At 32.1% G+C, this 21,635-nt stretch overlaps 2 protein-coding genes across 6 annotated transcripts in view; one reads left to right on the top strand and one right to left on the bottom strand.

Moving 5' to 3' along the window:
• Nucleotides 1–20,911, top strand: part of LOC127709442 (multidrug resistance-associated protein 1-like) — an 83,684-nt gene extending 62,773 nt beyond the window's left edge. For 3 of the 5 annotated variants that reach the window (XM_052214995.1, XM_052214994.1, XM_052214993.1), the window contains 8 exons: nt 3,954–4,153; nt 5,145–5,271; nt 12,876–12,977; nt 13,482–13,628; nt 14,358–14,516; nt 14,770–14,936; nt 15,746–15,940; nt 16,586–20,911. In XM_052214995.1, the coding sequence (XP_052070955.1) occupies nt 3,954–4,153; nt 5,145–5,271; nt 12,876–12,977; nt 13,482–13,628; nt 14,358–14,516; nt 14,770–14,936; nt 15,746–15,940; nt 16,586–16,700 (1,212 nt within the window). In that variant the 3' untranslated portion in view covers nt 16,701–20,911. Of the gene's footprint in view, nt 1–103; nt 415–3,953; nt 4,154–5,144; nt 5,272–12,875; nt 12,978–13,481; nt 13,629–14,357; nt 14,517–14,769; nt 14,937–15,745; nt 15,941–16,585 lie in introns of all 5 variants that reach the window. The other 2 variants (XM_052214996.1, XM_052214992.1) reach the window with 1 other exon arrangement.
• LOC127709443 (uncharacterized) lies at nt 8,766–10,816 on the bottom strand. Its single transcript, XM_052214997.1, has 2 exons — nt 10,310–10,816; nt 8,766–9,738 (listed from the first exon to the last, which is right to left on the bottom strand). Exons 1-2 carry the CDS (start codon nt 10,392–10,394, stop codon nt 9,224–9,226), a joined length of 600 nt encoding a protein of 199 aa, XP_052070957.1. The 5' UTR covers nt 10,395–10,816; the 3' UTR covers nt 8,766–9,223.
• Nucleotides 20,912–21,635: the final 724 nt, after the last annotated feature.

The raw sequence follows: 21,635 nt of genomic DNA, 5'->3' as shown, positions 1-21,635 counted from the left end.
TGGTAGACATGAATGAATTCTTCTGTAATGGAACAAAGATTAACTATCATAGATTAATGCTTTTTTTCTGTTGAACATCATAACATTTTATTTTTCCATGCAGGCTTCTTCACATTGTTAGCTGGAATATGTTTAGCAGTCGGTTCCAACATGGCTACCGCCAAGCTTCACAGAAGTCTCCTGCTTGGCATTCTAAGGTCGCCCATGTGTTTTTTCGATACAACACCACTTGGACGAATTATAAATAGATTTTCAAAAGACGTGGATGCCATTGATATCCAAGTCCCAGAAATGTTTAAAAATTGGTTCTTGTGTTTGGTCAATGTGTTAGGTGCCATGATTGTGATTTCCATAGGAACACCAATGTTTATTATAGCTCTGGTTCCAATGGGTATTTTGTATTTTTTTGTAATGGTAATTCTCTTTTTTTCAAATTTGATATAGCCTAGCTTAGATGTTTATATCTCTAAAGGGTTGTTGTACACACTTAAAAAACTAATTATTTGCACCCAGTCATTTTGATTATTTTGAGTAAAGAAATTTTAAATTTGGATATAAAACAGCTAAAAAACAGAAAAAATCAAAACAGTATCAATAATTTATGAAATAAAAGTCCCCCTTTTAAATGATAAAATCATACCAGCACAAGTCACTAATGTGCTAATCAATTTTCCATCAACTGATCAGGTCTTCTAAGATTATCACTGAAGCTATTTAAGAAATTGTTTGCTGTTGAAATCTGAATTATGGAAGTGGAAAAGGTGACTCGTGTCCCACCCTGGCAATTTGGATTTCAATAGCAATTAATATTGGCAATACCTTTTGTAATAAACTGAACAGAAATGACCGCTTGCAAGAAAATTGGTTAACTAATGAGTGTTTTTTGCTAATAATAAATATATTTAATGAGAATGTTTTTGAAATGCGATGATATGCCTAATTGCTTTCTTTGGAAAAGAAATTAAATCTTTTCAGTATATGCTTCATCGGCTAAAATCTGCTTTTTGGGACTTACTTTGTCAAAGTGTCTGCTGAAAAATAAATGAATAGCTAATTGCATGATTGATTAGAACACTTATTAGAATGCATGGTAGTTCTCTTGTAGCTTTGTAAAGGATAAAATTTTATTAAAAAAAATCTGAAAGTTGAGAAATTAGTTAATTATTCTGGGCCAATTGTTAGAGAAGCAATATATACATAATTATATTTGTAAATAGAAAAATCAGAATGAAAGAAAAATCACTACTATAATTGTCTGGTCAAGTCATATTTTAACTGCTTGGCAACTATGATAAACACAAGCTTTTGAAATTGTCTGTAAATCTTGCCTGTAATACATTATAATGATATTTTCAATTGAAATTGAAAGAATCGTACCTGAGTAATATTTTGCACAATATTTCTGATCTGATTGATTTCTGGTGTGTCCCATTGCAAAAGATGGCCCCATATATTGTATATGCCAAGTTTTCTCTGTAGTTTATTACTTTGGAATGGAATAACAATTGTCAGAATATATATATATTACAGATAAGATAGTTTTTCTTTCCAGAGTTACTGTTTCTTTGTATCTTACAATATAATTTAATTTTGGACGTAACACGTCTTCCGATTGTCTGACGTTGTTTTGTTTATCAGCTCATAGACTTAATTTTGTCATGTGACCGCGACGTCATCAACGTTTTTTCATGATTTACTCCAGTTTAAAATGGAATTAAGAATTAAATTATAAGAAATGACTGTAATATTTTTTCTGTCTATTCGAAATAACATAAAAAATGTGGTGCACACTTTAAAATAACCCGCTACGCGGGTTATTTAGTGTGCACCACATTTTTGATGTTATTTCTTCATAGACAGAAAAAATATTACAGTCATTCCTTAAATAAAGGAGTGAAAAGGGATGTTATATGTATATGCTTTTGAGTATAAACAAAACTTTATTTTACCTCAGTTGTGATTTTGGTTTTTCCGTTGCTTTATGCAACATTTGACCCCTTTTTATGCTTTTTCCCTTACCTATTGACTTGATTGTATGTGATTTACAGAAGCTCTTTATTTGTCGGGAAAGTCCGTTTGAATTAAACTAAAGTTCAGATGCCAGTTTGGTAATGCGCACAGCAGATTTTTTTTTAAAGCACCATTATTTGATTACATGAACAAAAGTGCTTATTTCTAATGACCAAAATGAATCCTTCATTATGTAATTTTCAAACAATTTACTTTGTTTCCAGTTACCGAATATTATATAAGAAACACCCCCTAAGTAGATCAGACTTCTTTGTTAATGCAAACCTTATGAAAGGAGTGTCATGTTTTCATGTTTGTAAACTGTTCACAATTTTCCTTTGAGTATCTCATATTTTGCAATCCTTTTTTTTTACTAAAAATGTGAAATGCACTTTAGAAAAGCAAAAATTATAGGATCTTACCACATTCACATGCCAGTTGTTTTGTATAGGCAGGGCACCATGGTTTAGTTAACCTTGGAGTTGTTTCCCCTTTACAAAACATTCTGAAATTTGAAAGAATGTTGGTAATTTGAAATTTGACTATTAATTCAAGTTACCTGGACCAGATCTTCTGCAAAGAAATGCTTATATAAATTACAGATTCTGATGGAGTTAAAAAATATTTGAAAATAAAATGAAAATAACTTGTTATACGTTTCAATTGTCCGAAGCATGTTGCTTGATTATCCTTCATCAAAGTTGTATCATGTTGAATAAAAAAGTGTTCCTTAAATGAAATGTTATTCTTGCTTTTTGTTTCTCTCAGAATAAGCATTTGCATCTAATTGCTTGCGGCAGAGAATTTGAACTTCTGCGTGAAAAAAAAATCTTGTCTTTCTTTGCAAGATTGTTTCAGTTTTGTGTGATTGTTATTTGTCCAATATATTTTGAAAAAAAATAATTTTAGTTTGTTTTCTTACCCAAGACAGTTTAATACTATGATAAAATGCTTCTTACTACTGGCCGTTGTAATATTTTGCATATATCTGTGCATGTGCATGTGCATGTTACTATTCTGATTTACAGTGTGCAAAGTATTTAAGATTGTCATAGATCCAAAAATTATATTGGCAGGTTCAATCCTGGAATATTTTATCTTTTTATCTAAGTGACATTTGGGGTTTCCCATAGCAAAACATGGACTTTGCCATATCTTTACAATGGTAAGACAGTAAAAACCATGATCTTCTTTCAATGAATCTTGAATGTAATATTGTTGCATAATGCATTTCCTGTTATACTTTTAGATCATTATAAGTGAGGTTTTACACAACATAAAATTGACCAGTCTTCATGCTTGTAAAATATATTTCAGACCTGTAAGAATTTCTACTACAGGCCAATATAATCTATACAAAATTTACCCAAGAAATGAGCCTCGGGCATGTGGCTGCAAATTTTTATCATGATGGACATTTGATATAAGTTTAAATGTCATCTTTTTTTTTTTTTTATCGTTTCTTAGTTTTCTAGTGAAAATTTGTCCTTTTCCTTCCCTCTCACATTTTTTTTGGTTTTTTATATGTTAGCTTATCTAAATATTCTGCTCACTGTATATCTTTACATTTATGCTTGTGTTTGATTTGCTAGCTTTGCATGCTTCTTTTTACTAATCCAGATATATCCTGCATCAATATATATATACCATTAAATTATCATCATTTTAATGAGTTGAATTGACACTTAAGATATTTGAAAATATTGAGCTTTTTTTAGTAATTTCAAATTTTTATTTTCATCATGAATCAAATATCTTTATGAAATAATTTAAGCTTATTCTCTTAAAATTTTCATGATTCAAAATACTATATTAATTCAATATTTTTTTTAATCAAGAAATTATAATAAGTGAAGATGTTTAGGCTTAAGTGTACATAATTTTATCTAAATTTTAGCAAAAGTGAAATTCTTTTTACAAAATTAAATGTTTATAATTTACAGAGGTTTTATGTTGCCACATCCAGGCAGTTGAAAAGATTAGAGTCTGTGAGCCGATCCCCAATCTACTCACACTTTGGTGAGACAATAACAGGAGTGACAACAATCAGAGCATATCAGCAACAACTTAGATTCATTGCCGAGTCAGAAGAAAGGGTGGATGAGAATAATATATGCTATTTTCCCAGTGTTATAGCCAATAGGTTAGTATGAGATAACCATCTTTGTTTTTGTGTCTTGCCTTGACAAAGTAGCTGAGGCGAGACTTAGGCATGCTGACGCGACAAAGGCATCAACAATTGTTAAATTTTTTTATTAGGTCAGTTTAAAGGGAACCATTCATGGTAGGTCAGTGATATTTGGTAGGCAGTTGTATGAACATTGGAACATTTCATTTTCGTGGAGATTATCTTGGTTGACCTCTCAGTCTCGGTTCATTGACTTTGAAAATTTTGCATAGTTTACATGTTAAAGTGTTGCTGTTATTTGCAGGATGCTATTGAAAATTACACTGGACAGAAAAATCCTTTTGTATCAAGAGTTTATTATCAGAGATGATTATATTCATGGAACTGTTTCTTTTACATGTTGATGTTAAAAGTCGGGCTCAGTGTAACTTAGACTCAAAATCCTAGTGTTAGTGATGGTCAGTTATTTTATCTTGTAAATCATGTGTTGTTGGGAATATATCAATTGGACAGCAACCCAACAAGCCAAATTAAAAAAGACAAAAGACATTCTTCAGAAAAAAGGAGTGTCTATACCATATTTCTAACACTAAATCACTCTAGTCTTGACCTTTTGTTCATATTTTGACCAACCAATTTGATCAGTAAAGGAAATATTGTGCTTTTTATTAAATTTCAACACAACAAAAGTAGACTGATAACAATTTTGTAAATTGCCAATATTTTCCAGACAGTGAAAGTTTGATGTAACCAACATACTGTGATAAATGAATCAAAAGTAAAGATATAATATCTTATGAAGATTTGTCCAATGCACTATTCATGTAACTAGCATGGCAATATTTTATGATGAAAGGGGCTTGTGTTTTTATGTTTCAGATGGTTAGCCATACCACCAGAGTTTGTTGGAAATTGTATTTTTGCCTGTTTGTTTTTCAGATAGTTAGCCATCCGACTGGAGTTCGTTTGAAATTGTATTGTATTTTCTGCCTGTTTTGTTTTTCAGATGGTTAGCCATACGACTAGAGTTTGTTGGAAATTGTATTGTATTTTTTGCCTGTCTATTTGCTGTGATTGGAAGAGATACCTTGACGGCAGGAATTGTTGGATTGTCTATAAGTTATGCTTTGAATGTAAGAACTTTTAAAATTCATCTGACAAAATACCACGTTAAGCAACAATAGGTCACAATAGGACCTTCAGCAATGAGCAATACCATATAGTCTGCTAAACAAATATGACAGAATTGAACCAACAACAACCACTGAACTACAGGCTCCTGACTTGGGACAGGCACACATAGAGTGTAGTGGGGTTAAACATGTTTGTGATCGCTCAACCCTTCCTTCAACCTGGGTCAGTGGTGTAGCAGCATATAATATCATGAGAACAAATTATAATCAAAGCACGAAAGCGCTGTAAAGGCAGTTAATTACAGGTTGTGTGTATTTTAAGTCCAGTTATATCATTATCTTGCATAGTACAGTGTACTTATCAGAGGTGGCTTTCAGTATTTAAGATTTAGAGTTCTCTAATGATATTGAATAAGTTTTATGAATGTCATATTCTGAGCACTATATGAAGGCGATTGTTCTCACTTGTTTATGAACTAGTGCATTATGTCCAGTTTGTACCTTTTTTATCTATGTTTATAGTCAAATTAGTTATCAAAGGTACCAGGATTATAATTTAATATGCCATACGTGTGTTTCGTCTACATAAGACTCATCAGTGACGTTCAGATCAAAATAGTAACAGAGCCAAACAAGTACAAAGTTGAAGAGCATTGAGGACCCAAAATTCCAAAAAGTTGTGCCAAATACGGCTAAGGTAATCTATTCCTTGGATAAGAAAATCCTTAGTTTTTTCATTGGCAATCATAACACATCTCCTTATTTATATAATGATCTATATTCAACGACCTCAGGTACAAAAAAATGTATGTAACTAAACTATGATGGGAAACCTTTGACTTCTTTCTTTATATAAACTTTTGATTTGGTACCATAGAACTATGTAGAGTAAATGTACATTGCAACATGTCAACTCTTTCAACTCCAAGCAAAATTATATTTCCAAGCATAAAGTAATTTATGAATGAAATAAAATGCTCCGCTGGGGCGCAGCTTGATACAACCGCAGAGGTCGAACCCTGAACAGTTGGGGCAAGTATGAACACAACATTCAAGCTTGATTCAGCACTGAATTTGGATTGTAATTAAATATTTGACACAGCATAGGTTTCTGACACAGAATGAAAGTGGTCTAAGATACTTAAAAAAATTTAATTTACCTATTCAAACCATATCATTATTTTTTGCTTTTATATATAAATCAGAAATAACCAATTTAAAATGGAAAATTTTAAAGAAAAAAAAGGAAAAAGAATCCCCCCCCCAATTTTTTGAACCCCCTTATGATTCATCACCCCAAAACTCAATCCCAGCCTTCCCTTTGTGGTATGGTACCTTTCAGTACAATTTCATAAAGATCCATACACTTGAACACATGTTATTGTCTGGAAACTAGAAAAATGCTTGTTTTTTGGCCCCTTTTTGGTCCCAAATTCCTAAACGTTTAGGGCAATTACCCCCAAACTCAAACCCAGCTTTCCCTTTGTGATATGGAACCTTGTAGTACAATTTCATAAAGATCCATACACTTACACACAAGTTATTGCCATGAAACTAGAAAAATGCTTGTTTTTTGCCCCTTTTTGGCCCCTAATTCCTAAAATTTGGAGGCAATTACCCCCAAATTCAATCCCAGCATTCCCTTTGTGATATGGAACCTTGTGATACAATGTCAGAGAGATCCATAGACTTGCACACAAGTTATTGTCATGAAACTAGAAAAATGCTTGTTTTTTGCCCCTTTTTGGCCCCTAATTCCTAAAATTTGGAGGCAATTACCCCCAAAAATCAATCCCAGCATTCCCTTTGTGATATGGAACCTTGTGGTACAATGTCAGAGAGATCCATACACTTACACACAAGTTATGTCTGGAAGTTACAAAAATGCTTATTTTTGGCCCCTAATTCCTTAACTGTTGGTACCATAACCCCAAAATCAATCCCCACTTTCCCTTTGTGGTATTGAACCTTATTTTAAAATTTCATTGAGATCCATTCACTTAAACTAAAGTTAGAGTGCGAAAACTAATGTGTCTTCGGACGACGACGACGCCAACGTCATACCAATATATATACGACCACAAAAATTTTTTTGCGGTCGTATAAAAAGGAGTTCTTAATTAAGAAATAAACTGATTCGCTGAGTGCAGCTGGATACACCCGCAGAGGTACTACCCTGAACAGCTGGGGCAAAAATGGACACAATATTCAAGCTTGATATAGGTCTGAATTTGGATTGTAATTAAATATTTGACATATTATAGTTTCTGAATAAATGTAGTCAATGAACTTGAAATCGGTTATATGAATTGAATTTATATTCAATTAAAGATTTCTTGCTGTTGTGCAATACACTGTGCTGTTGTGCAATACTTAATAAATCTGTTGCCAGACTATAAACAAATAAAGTTCAATTTCTTCTCAATGTCATATTTGAAATTTATGAAAATCAATAGGGAGATTACATCAATAGCTATAAATAATTCACCAAAGTTTCATGTGAACTGCTTAAAGCATTTTTGAGTTGTTGTCCAAAAACTGGAAAATCCCCCCTTTTTTAATGAATAAAACCCCATAACTCAGAAATGTAAAATCTAAAATTTATAAAATTCTAAAGGGAGCTTACGGATTGATAATTTAGTCTTAGATGCAAGATTTTTTTATCAGTTGTTAGTGGCTTTGAACTAGCTGTCAGTAACTGCGAGTACTCTCAGATTTGTACTTAGTGTCTTTTTGTTGTTTGGATGTACAACTACCTGACCACGTCCACTTGTATTTGTATTTATCCATCTGATGAGTTTAGCCTCTTTCAACTGATTTTTATAGTTCTTTCTTATATTGTACTGTTACACCACTGTCCCAGGTTAGGGGAGGGTTGGGATCCTGCTAACATGTTTAAGCCCGCCACATTCTGTATGTTCATGTATGTGCCTGTCCCAAGTCAGCAGCCTATAAAAGTGTAATTCAGTGGTTGTCGTTTGTTTATATGTTGCATATTTGTTATATTTGTTCATTTTTTTACATAAAATAGGCCGTTAGTTTTCTTGTTTGAATTGTTTTACATTGTCATTTCTGGGCCTTTTATAGCTGACTGTGCGGTATGGGCTTTGCTCATTGTTGAAGGTCGTACTGTGACCTATAGCTGTTAATTTCTGTGTCATTTGGTCTCTTGTGCATGTGTGGAGAGTTGTCTCATTGGCAATCATACCACATCTTCTTTTTTATATTTACATCAACAGATAAAAAAAATTCACCAAAGTCAAGGTGAGACAACAAAACTTAGTTGTAAGATCTCTGAAATTTTTTACACGGTACGAGTTTTTCTCATTGTTGGAGATTGTACGGTGACAGTAACACCTGTAACTGCTTAAACCCATTTCTTATGCACTTTAGTTTGATAAACTCACTGAATATCATACCACATCTCCTTATTTTTATATGCATTACAATTTACATGTGCATGTAATTGTAAATATATATATATCAGAACAAAATTCATTGCGTCACTTTTATTTATGCATCCTTTGGCACAATACAAGTTCTAAAATTACACAACATAAAACAACTAAATGTTATTTAAGATGAAAGTTTTGTTTCAGTTCCATTCATAGGATTTATTAGAATTTTGTATGTTTTGCCAAGTCCAATAATTCGCTCTATGTGTCATAGAGACATTGTTGACTAAACCACCAGGTGTCGAACATTCAAGAATTTTCAGTGTTTCTGTTTTTATTTGATGAAAAGGTTGCCTGAGCTCTAGGAGCTTTAGGTTTTATCACGGGATAATCTGTGCTGTCAATAATAATCCAAGTCGTAGGAAACTTTAATTTGAAGTTGGATGGTGAAAAATACCTGACTAAACCACTAGATGGCCAAGTGTTAGCCTCACACCACTGTTTAGACATAAAAACAATCCATGTATACACAATATTCAATCTAGAATCTAGACAGTTCAAAGTTGGTTGTATGATGCCTCAATTTCATCAAAGTCATAAAAAAACTGATTTTCAACTGACACCCTATCAATTTGAAAATATATGTATCTCAAACAATGTGCTGCTGGACCAAGTGTGGTCAAAACAAATAAAAATTTAGTATACAACTCTAAACCGGTATAAAAATGCCTGGCTGTGTCACGCGTCTTCATTTCAAAATTCTCTGCTGAAAACATAGGCATTGATGGTGTTTGCGTAATTCCACCTGTGAAGCTCAACATTAGCTCGGCAGTTGGTGGTGGACAGTCATTAATCCTTTCTGCAGTATGAATGACTTCTTCAGGAAAACCAACTTTACAATCAAAACTTTCCTCTAGATTTCTACTACAATATTCATCAAGTTTAGTTCCTTTGTTTTCACAGGAAACTGCCCTGATTTTTCTTTTTGCGGACGATTCAGTCTCTTGCTTGGTCCAGGAAAATAGGCTGGGAATTGCAGTAGACTTAAGTCTCTGTATGGTGGGTTTGCGCCCTGAAAAAGGTTATAAAACATTACTTTTTTTATAATTAAATGAACTTCCATTAGCAATGTATACTTTGTACTACCTGGCGAAATATTAACTAGATTTATTCATTACAATCTGGATAAAACTATGTTTGCCTGATTCAATGTATGTTATGTAAATCCAAAGGACAAACAATGAGAGACTTATGCAACAAACGTACATTGTTTGTACCTAAATAACTATAATATAGATGAGAGCATGTCATTGTTTTGTTCCTGTTAACATTGTCATTGATATTTTTCAAGAAAGTCTATGAGGCATAGCTTATGCATTCCTGTCATTACTACATTAGCATAATTACTGCTAAAATAATTCTCAGTATTGATATACCTCTTGTAAGAAATCATTATAATTGTAGCAATCACCAAAAAATCTCAAACAGATCACATTGAATCATAATCCAAAAAATTATGACGTCTTGAATTACCCACCCCCTTTTATTCTAAAACGATAATTGCGGTTGTAAACAGACTTTGGTTTATTCGCATGGCGATTACATATACAACTATATATTTCACAAAGAAAATAGAGTTTTACCATGAATAGTTTCCTGCACGTAGTCTTTTTCAGTAAAACGTGCCTTGCAAACAACAGCTGATTGAGATGGACTCCACGATATCATCGTGTTCTCGTCCAATCTGCGTATGGGCCATGGCGTTGATCCAACTTTTCCTTCTTTTTAAGTCATTTGGAAATGCATGTCCTCCTCTTAAATGACATCCAGGTACACAACAACAAGTATTTGGCATCGTTAATTAAAAATATAACTGAAATAGTTGCACAGTGCAGAAACCGGAAGAAGAGGAACAGGATCCGCTACCACGGCGCCACCTATTCAGGAACGATAATTTGCTACTTTATATAACTGCGAAAATAACGTTAGACGGGTTCACGTGCATAAACAGAAATGCGCTTTAAATTGTATAATATAATTCATGTTCAGTCGACCTTTAATTATTATACCAACGACTGAAATGATTTATAAACATCTAGATTGCAGATAACACTCGAAATTAACCCGAGCTCTTTCCACACGGAATTCAAATAATTCTAGTTTGTCAATCGGTTGACTGCTTATAATCAGGAACATATATATTGACGGGACTTGACACTACCTGATTGTAGTCGATTTTATCGTCGTGCCATAGTTAATAAAGATACGATACAGAAACGGACATGTGTTAAAAACGGACTCGCTATTATCCTAATAATTTCTGATATTATCAATAAAATGTCATTCAAACTAGTTTTATAGTGATGCTAGTGTATCAAACTTGTATTCTGTCACTTCAAATTTGTTAAAATCGCAAGCATTTCATCACAGAATTGTGCAGAATGCAAACCAGGTAATAAAAAAATGGCGGCCATTGCCGCAATGATTTTCAAATTCCCAAACTATTAAAAAAACACTTCACATCAAATAAATCAAACGTATTTTGGTAATTTTATATGACAAAATATATCTACTAAATGATAAAACTTGTATTTATTTACAATTAGAGTTATGTGGTTTATTTGTTGAGCAGTTCTGATAGTTTTTCAGTCAGACGCTACCAAAATCCGTAAATCTTGGGAAGTCTCGGGGAGTCCGAGTTTTTATCAATTTTATACTGAAAAGCGTATCAGATTCATTTCCCGTTAGATATACTGTTCCCAGTTATAATGCAAAATACTAATATATCAAAAGTTTTTAAAACTAACAAAACACAATGATCGTTTCTCTATTTCCCAATGTAAATGAAATGAAACAAAAAACATTTTATATCGCAATAAGAAGAGGAGAGAATTCAACATTTCCGGATCTACTTGGAGTCTAATGACCCCCCACGTAGATAAGTTGGATATCGCGGAAGGAAGGATTAACCCGGCAACTAGAAAGGCATTAAAGCACTGCCTTTAAAAATCATTTGCAAATGGTTTGACTCATCAGATTAGCACAAAGCATAAACATCAACTAACATAAAGACAAATGATTAAAAGTACCAATCTAAGAGTACTCACAGTTACTGATAGCTAGTATAAAGCCAGTAACAACTAATACATGTTCTACCAAAACTGAAGTATCAATCAGTACACATCCAATGGATGTAGTGTAAAGAGGTTATTAACAGTCTGAGAAAAGCACGACCTTGTACAATGCCGAAATATAAGTACAATGTACGGGATGTAGGACCATAAGTTTTCATAACTGTATAACAATACATATTCATTAGAAACAAAATTGATATTAGTACCAATTAAACATATTCAAAGATCTAACTTAGAAACAAAATTGATATTAGTACCAATTAAACATATTCAAAGATCTAACTTAGAAACAAAATTGATATTAGTACCAATTAAACATATTCAAAGATCTAACTTAGAAACACAATTGATATTAGTACCAATTAAACATATTCAAAGATCTTACTTAGAAACAAAATTGATATTAGTACCAATTAAACATATTCAAAGATCTAACTTACAAACACAATTGATATTAGTACCAATTAAACATATTCAAAGATCTAACTTAGAAACAAAATTAATATTAGTTCCAATTAAACATATTTAAAGATCTAACTTAAGTGTTTAATTGAGACCTTTTAAAAGAAAATTGTTATTTTTTAGTAAGAATTGTTATTTTTTCATGTTGAACAACCAACACTAATGCAGGATTAGTTAATGCCTTTCCTGTATATGCTGTAAAAGAATTCAACAAGGAAAGTTAAAGCACTTATTATACCCCTACCAGTATACTGGTTTCCTCTGTGAATTATTTACACATTTCTGTCACATTTTCTTAGCAACAACAAGTCCTCTATTGCTAAAAACTAAAATCTTTAAAATGTCATTATTACAAGTCATAGCTTCTAGTTATATTGCACCAAGCTTCACCTGATAATGCCTTCCATACCTTAAGAAACATTGTCTTTTCCTTTAGTTTTTGAAATCCTGTTTTGCTGAAATATTTTATACACATAAACTCCACTTTTAGACAGCAACAAGGATCAGGGTTTTAATAATAGAACAATAGTATATGTGTCACACTTTTCATATTTAATACCAATAGTATTTATTCTGTATATATAGGAGAAATAATATGTATATACCATTACAGGTGACACAAACATTGAATTGGTTAGTGAGAATGACAACAGAATTAGAGACAAATATTGTGGCTGTAGAGAGAGTGAAGGAATACACAGAAACTCCTACAGAGGTACATAGTTCTTCCTTACTCAAGTGGGGTTAAACAGTGAAAGAATTTTTCAGATCTATCCAGCAGTCACTTTCTATTTGACAATATTTTGAATAATTGTTATATCCTCTGAAACACTTTTACAACCCTATCAAATTACTAAAAGAAGCATTCATTTCTTATAATTACATTGTTATGCTAAGACCATGAAAAAAAAGTTTTATCAAGTTTTTCTTTTATTTTTCCTGTGCACTTTTTTGTGGAAGCACGTGTCATCACGAATGTAACATTTCATTTTGATATAAAGGTTAATTTTTGCATGATTGTTGTTAGCCAATCAAACTAATGGATTCTCGTGAAACATATATGGAATGTAATTTTTAAGGTATACATTATTATTTTTATAGATATCATTGAAGAAAATTTGCTATGAATTTAGGCTATTTTCTTCTGTATATAAGTATTAGTGTCATAGGTAAGTCTAATTCTCCACATTTTTATGGGAATGTTGGTAATTTGTTTCAGGCTGCTTGGGAGATAGAGGATAAGAAGCCAGCTTTATCCTGGCCTGATAAGGGAAGTGTAGAGTTCAATGACTATGGTGTCAGATATAGAGAAGGTCTGGACCTGGTCCTGAAAGGAATATCCTGTAAAATAGACCCGACTGAAAAGGCAAGTATTTAAAAATGGATGCAGTACAAAATATTGCTGACAGAGGATTCATTCTATGTCTTATCCTATTTTGGGTCTCCCATTGTAAAACATTGACTTTACCATATCAATTAAAGGGGAAGCCATCTTGTGTCCACAACCCTCATTCAATCAATCAGTGAATTGTTCAAAGAATCTTTCTTTCATTATACCTTTGTCCATCTGCTCTTGTATGTTTAACTCCAATTAATTTTAGGGGTTTTATGCAGCAAACATTGACTTTGCCTCTGTATACAAAAAGAGGAGCAACAGTAATGAAATTTTGAGCCTTTATCACAGTTTATGGTTCAATATACAACATCACGTTTTTTAATGAAAGGAGATATTTGAGTATACACCAAAGAGACAGATACCCAACAACAAAAAGAACTAAAAGACATACAGAAGGCAACTTTCGGTCTTCCACAATGGACAGGAATCAATACAATTATACTATATCATATGCCAAACTTTAAATTATCCATGGTCTATGAAAATTGTCAATAAGATTTAATACAAAACATTCAAAGACCTGCCATTGACACCCAATTGTCAACTGTATAAACATTGTATTTTCATGGATATTTGATTTCTTGGTTTTTGCCAAAGTCTGTATACAAACCTATAGTAAATATTTACTTCATTGATATTCAGATATGACATGACAATTAAAGATGATGTTGCGAATTTTTTTACTCTTTATTTTTACAGATTGGAATAGTTGGGCGGACAGGTGCTGGTAAATCCTCACTTACATTGGCCCTGTTCAGAATTCTGGAGAAATCTCAGGGTAATATCATCATAGATGGTATAGACATATCAACCATAGGTCTTCATGACCTAAGGGCAAAGATCACCATTATACCTCAGGTGAGTGTCAGAAGTCACAGGTCACTAGCATATATAGGATAATAATTATTGGATTATTTTTATAATAGAACTCCATGATATAAAAATATTATTATTATACTTTATAAGGGATCAAAGGTTATTATAATAATTTGTTCAAAGTCAAATGTCCATATTAGTGGTAAAAAAAATCATCATTATTACACAAATCAGTAAGATGAGATCACTATTCCTGTGTTTAATCATTTGTTAATATTTATACTCTCTTTTTCAGGATCCAGTGTTATTTTCTGGAAGTTTGAGGATGAACATAGATCCATTTAGTTCCTACACAGATGATGACCTATGGAAAGCTCTGGAGCATGCTCATTTAAAAACATTTGTCAGTAATCTGCCTGAGGGGCTACAGCATGAATGTAGTGAAGGAGGAGAAAACCTTAGGTAAAATATAATGTCAGTTACCTGTTTAGGGGTTAGGCGGCAGCTTCATTTCAGTGACAGAGGGAATTAACCTCCGGTAAGGTTGTTGGAATCTTGGCTGGATTGGGGAGGAGTGCAACATGATTGCAGTTACAAAGGATAAAACTTAACAAAGAGTTATGGGTTTATCTCAGGGGGTATCAACTTGATATGAGTAAAGGAGGATAAAACCTCAAATAATTTTGGTTGGTAAGCTGTCAGAGGGGGCAAAATGAATGCAATGTTGTTCAATGACTGGTGGTTGGTGTTGGCTTTAATTCAGTGATGGAGGAGAAATGCTTCAGATAAGAGGTTTGACTGTTACAAGGCAGATGGGCTGTTTGATAGTTAGGAAGATGGGAAATCCCCTGGTAAGGTTATTGCAGTAAACCTTACAGAGGTCACAGCACAGAGGTATGAGAAATGCCTCGTGTAAGATATTTATAAAAAGGCAGAGAGTTGTCAGTTTGATAGTTTGGAAAATGGATAACACCCCAGTTATGGTTATTGCATTTAACCTCTCAGAGGTGGCAGCATGAGTGATGTAAGCTTTCTTGGATGAATTGTTTTAGATAAAGATAAGCTACAAGTCAAATTATTGTATGTAGTAAAAGTCTAATCTTATTGGTTCTGTGTCTACGTATGACTTCAAACATAAAAAGAATGGGCTGTAGATTTACTTCAAACACATTCAGTTGTCTATCCATAGTATTACAATGGACCACAAACCATGCAGGTTCTCAAGAGTTTACAGTTTAATCAGATTGATTATTGATTCAATTTTATTTCAGTGTTGGTCAGAGACAGTTAGTTTGTCTAGCCAGAGCCTTGTTGAGGAAAACCAAAATACTAGTTCTAGATGAGGCTACGGCAGCTGTTGATTTGGAGACAGATGACCTAATACAGAACACCATAAGGACAGAGTTCTCTGATTGTACTATATTAACTATAGCGCATAGACTTAATACAATAATGGATTATACACGGTAAGAACAGGAACCAGTATGGCTAGGGTCTAATTTAGCCTGGTTATATAAATAATGGGAAATGTGGAGTACCAGTACATTGATGAGACAGTAATCCTGTGGATTGCAAAATTATGTTGACCTGCAAAAAAATAATTAAAATGTCAATTGTGGTGACAGAAATAGAAAAATGTAAAATAGAATGCTACACAAAACAAAATGACATCTAGAAGTCAACAAATGATCTGGACAGAATTTTCTCTGCAAATAACAAATAGTATGATACCTTTTGAAATTTCTATATGTGACATATTTTAAGTTGCCTAAGAAGGGTAAATAGGCAGGTTTGGTGTAGATACTATGAACCATATCAAGAGAGTATAGGGACTTTAATCAATTCATTAAGATTGAGTGCCAAGCATATGTAACATGTCCTTGACTAAGGTTCAATTATTATCAAGTAGATCCTTGGTACAAACTTTGTTCACTAGAATCTGACATTTTTTTATATATCCTGTTATAGAGACCTTTTAGAGATTATTAAGAGTAAGACATTTGATTGGTTAACAATATTTAGCTGGACTAATGTAGAACAGAGCATTGTCAGATCGTTGTAAGGGAGGTGTGGACACAGGATCAGTACTTTAAATCTTAATCTACTTTCAGGGTAATGGTATTAGATGCTGGTGTCATCAAAGAATTTGACTCACCAAATAACTTACTGAAAGATACAAACAGTTTATTCTTTGGTATGGCTAAGAATGCCGGACTTGTGGCTTGATAGAATATGATGCAAGACCAGTGAAGGTTTAGCTTGAATGTTGAATGTCTATCATGAAGAAAAAGAGAATGATCAACCAACTTGAATTTATACTTTAGAATGCCTATGAAATACTGTAGAATCAGTATTGAGGTTCATGAAGGGTGAACGGTGTGTTGGTGAACTTAAAATTGTGAAAACATCTTGGAGTTTTTATATGTTCCTGTCGTGGAAATAGCCTCCAAATTTTTGAAAAGTCAAATATCATTGTAAACACTTTAATGTCAATTGTTATGCCACATGTAATAAAGCAGAAAAATTGTAGTTCCAAGTTAGAGTTATTTTTCTTGCATTAACCTTTGTTAAAGTGCTGGAAACATCTTGGTATTTTTGTTGTATAAAGAGTTGGAACCTCAATTATCCATAATGTTTTGAAATCCCCTTTTTATTATTGATAATGTTCTCTATTCTACAAAGTAATTTGAAGTTATCACCTATCATAACAAATATAGATATCCAGTATCACAGGAATAAAGAGCTCTAATATCCTATATCTTACAATATATGCAGGAGTAAAGGAAGAACTACTTACGGCTATTCCTTTTAAAATGAATGAGGGAGAGTCGAAAGGGACTTTCAAAACCCCCACAACAAATACTTTTGTAGTAATTTTGTATACATCAATAGACATACTATCATAAATGACAAATTATCCGAGTCCAAAAATAAAACTTTCCTTTCTACCCTCCCACCTTTACTGTAATGGAATAGCCCCTAATAAGGATCTGTAGTTCATAAACTTTTATTATCTAGTCTGTTATTTTGAATGAATTCCAATTGTCTGCATGAGAGGGGCCTTATCTACTGTGAACTGATTTAGATTGTTAAGAATAAAAGTCTTTTGTTGATCTGCATGAGAGGGGCCTTTTACGCTGTAAATTCTTTTGGATTGTTAAGAATAAAAGTCATTTGTTGATATGCATGAGAAGGGCCTTTTATGCTGTGAATTGATTTAGATATTTATGAATTAAAGTCATGTTTTGATCTGCATGAGAGGGGCCTTATATACCCTGAATCGATTTGGATTGTTAAGAATAAAAGTCATGTTGTTGTACTTATGTTTGTAAATTTGTTAGTTGTTATGTTTATATATAATGTGTTTATTGCAATTTTGAAATAATTATTTCAACCATTACATATTTAGCTTTGTGTTGACCTTAAAATCTAATTTGAATTAAGTAGTACACAAGTGCTTTAGTTCTGAGGAACTTGTTGGTTGTAGCATAGATGTAATCAATGACCTGGCCCAATTTGAGGCAAAGAAATTAAGAACATTTATTAGACCCTATTGTTGTACTGAGTAGAACTGAAAATTAATTTGAAGAATTTTTTTCTCCAAAAATGGTTTTTAAATGTATCAGAGGGGGAATTACTTAAGTTTAACAGGTTTAAATGCTTGCAATATGAAGACATACTTCAAAAGAGATAACTAATTATTTGACAGCAAATTTTGAACATTTGAATTTTGTGTGTTAATTTTATATGAATGTTATAATTTTTCGATTCTTAGTACTTGGAGATGTACTTTAGTATGAACTATAATAAGAGATTAAAGTTGTTAAAATCTTGACATTCTGTTTTGCCATGGTTTGTTATTTTAAAATTGATACATATCGATTTGAACTGCACTTGTTTGAAAAGTTTTATGGCTTGTACAAATTGTCAAATAAAGGTAATCATGTTTCATATTGAAATGATGGAAAGGTGTTACTTTAATTGAATAATTTTTATTTGTTTAAATGTCATTTGAAGTCTGAGTAATTTGTTTAAATGTCATTTGAAGTCTGGATAATTTGTTCATATGTCATTTGAAGTTTAAATTACCTAGCTATATATCGTTAAAAAGTATAGGGTCCCATAATTGCCTCATCTTGCCTGACTTTTCAGAGAAATTGGAATTTTTAATTCAAGATTTCCATTAATGTATATTTTAAAGTTGACAATGCAAAAATAAAAACACATCAATTATATTAATACAGCATCCCCATGATTTTCTAATACTTCAGTTTTAAGGCAAAGATTCAGGGCCTTAGTTTATGTGTTTTAATGTTCATACGGGTAAATTTGAGTTGTAGGCAAGTTATTGTATTACTCTGTCTTTGGGTGATGGTGTATTAGTGAGTATAGTTTCAAATGAATGTAAGTTAAACAATATATTAGAATTGAGATATGAAATATATCAAATTTTTAGAAAAAGTAAAAAACTTATTTGCCTATTCTCGTTTGGTTTTGTTTGTATTGATTCTCTAGCTATGAGTAATTAAAAGAAAATAGTCATTATTTTTAGAATTTTTAGATTATCTTGAACAGTCTTCAGTAGTTTTATAGTTTGTATATGTAAATAATCCTGCATATCTTTCATTTTTTTTTGTCTGTGTATCGCTAGTTATGTAAGAATTCTCATTCAATTAATTATAAAAGACGGAAGCAAAAGTAATGGCAGTTTTATTTTCTGTTTTCTTGGATTTGTTTCAAATTTCAACTTCCTTGAATGTACAGTTACAACTTGAAACACTTTCATTTTACATTGTACAAATTGAAGGCCAGATCCATTGATCTGGTAACAACCTTACATGTAAATAGTTCATTGATTTTAGTTATTTTAAAAGATTTAAGAAAGTAACAGCGGTTAATATCTTAATTCCGTAGCATTCTAGGTAATGTTTAAAAAAATAACCTACACCAAAATGTTTTCATTTGCTACAAACATCCTAAAGAGTGTGATCCCATTTTCATAATTTTGGTAAGAACAATAAAAGACTGTTTTCAATTTTCTTAAAGCAAAGTTTACCTTAGATGGAATGTGACTGTTCTGTTCAGGCTGACATGTATGATCAGTTCTTTACTGGTGTTCAGGATTCAATCTTTAGCTATTAGCATCCCTGTTTAAGGTTAACACAGCAAATGATTTTGAAAAAATATCAACCTTTGACAGTTTCAATTTTAATGCTGTTAAAATGTTGTTTTCATAAAGCACTTTAACTGTCATGAATTAGCTTTTTCATAAAATTTTGACAAAACATTTACTTTGACCCTATGACAAAAATATAAATATTTTTAAAAATTTGAACCACACACTTTATCGGATAAATTTCTTTGGATATATATAGCAGTTTGACAAACACTGATTTTGATCATTGATAAGCTTAATATTTCCTTAACAATAGAACGTGATTAAAACATTCAGCTGATTTTTACAGAGTTATCTCCCTGTAGTGTTATGTACCACCTTAAGATATCATTGATCAGTAATTAGATAATTAATATTAAATGTTATTTTTATATGCAGTCAAGACATGAACATGATATATATTTTTAAGCATCAATTTGATCTTATTACATTTACTTGTTTTGCTGTTTGAATATGTTCAGGTATAATATTTTAATTTCAATATCTTTACATTGAGTTGTCAGGTTGCTGTTCTGAGTTTTGGTTGGATTCAGTTTTGATTAATGAGTTGCTGAATTGCACATGTTAAAGATAAATGTATTTTTGATTTTCAATTTGTTTTTTTGGCATGTCAAGTTCACTTTTTTTATTTTTTGTGATTTTATGATATTTTTGATGAATAAACATTTATTATCCACATGTTTTTATGATACTGTAGCTGCTGTTATTGTTACTGGGGTACTCATTTAATAAAAAAATCATGGTTAAGGACGAACCACAAATTTAAGTGTTCAAAGAAATGCATAGCGAGAAAATTTGTCAAAACTATGAATTGATAAGTACCCTCCAAAGTTCTACTAAAATTGATACCCAAGAAAATATCAGATCCACAGTGTAATTAAGTATTCTTGTCAATTATATTGTTTATCAGTTTTTTACTGCTTTTAATTCCCCACTACTCATAATTTTTTTGGTACATTAAAGATTTATTGAAATATGGAAATCTGTATATAAGTTTTGCTAGTTGTTTCTCATGTCCAGAGAAATAGCTCTGGTCAATATTTTACCAAAATGAGAATATTACATTTGTTTTTAATTTAATTTATAAATGTGTAGAGTGTTAGTTCATCTTTACTTTAATGCCGTCATATTGCTCATTTATGAGTTTAATAGTTATGAATGTTTGTATTTCATCATTGACATATTGTTATCAGGAATAACTGGGTTATGATGGATGCTTTGTATGATGCCATCTTTACTAATAAAAAAATTCTTTGTTTTCGCTCATCTTTTCATAGAAATAGAAAGAAATGGGAGAAAATGTCAAGGGGGTATTAAAAACCAGGCCAAAGAAAAACAGACAAAACCATGACCAAATATGAAATATGAACAGTTAACACTAGTCATCAATGCAAACTCTACACAAAAATCTTAGGATTTAGCAGCACAAATCTCACAAAAAAGGCTTGCAGTCAGATGCTCTTGAAGGGTAAGCATTGTCTGTTCCACTTTGTTACTGCCCTAAAATATATTAATCTCTCACAACCAGTGGTCAATCATTATACAGAAGTGGATTGATAAATTTTACCTTTCATAACTGAAGCATATGGAAGCCAATAATATATGATGATCAAATCATTTCACAGACCAGTAAGATTTTAATACTTTATAGTTGAAAATAATTTCGCTAGCACAGTCCAACAACATAATATTCATGGTAATGACCTGTTTAGATGTCAATTAATAAGAGGCTAACTGGTGATAAGGTGTTTCTTACAAGTGCTTTAATATGCAATTATGTCAATGGCCTCGGTGGCAAAGCGGCCTTATTACAAAGAGAAAAACAACTTTATCTACAGGGATCACTATAAAAGTATCGAGATGTGGAGCAACCGAATGGCACATATATTATAGAGACATCTAGAGGTCATAAAGTTTTGTGACTTGTGGCTTGATAAAAAATGATTCAAGACCAATTGAAGTGTTGAACGCCTATCATTGTACCG

This window comes from Mytilus californianus, unplaced genomic scaffold (assembly GCF_021869535.1).
Source record: "Mytilus californianus isolate M0D057914Y unplaced genomic scaffold, xbMytCali1.0.p SCAF_7, whole genome shotgun sequence".
NCBI classification, from domain to species: Eukaryota; Metazoa; Mollusca; class Bivalvia; order Mytilida; family Mytilidae; genus Mytilus; species Mytilus californianus.
This window is presented reverse-complemented; position numbering and strand designations above follow the sequence as displayed.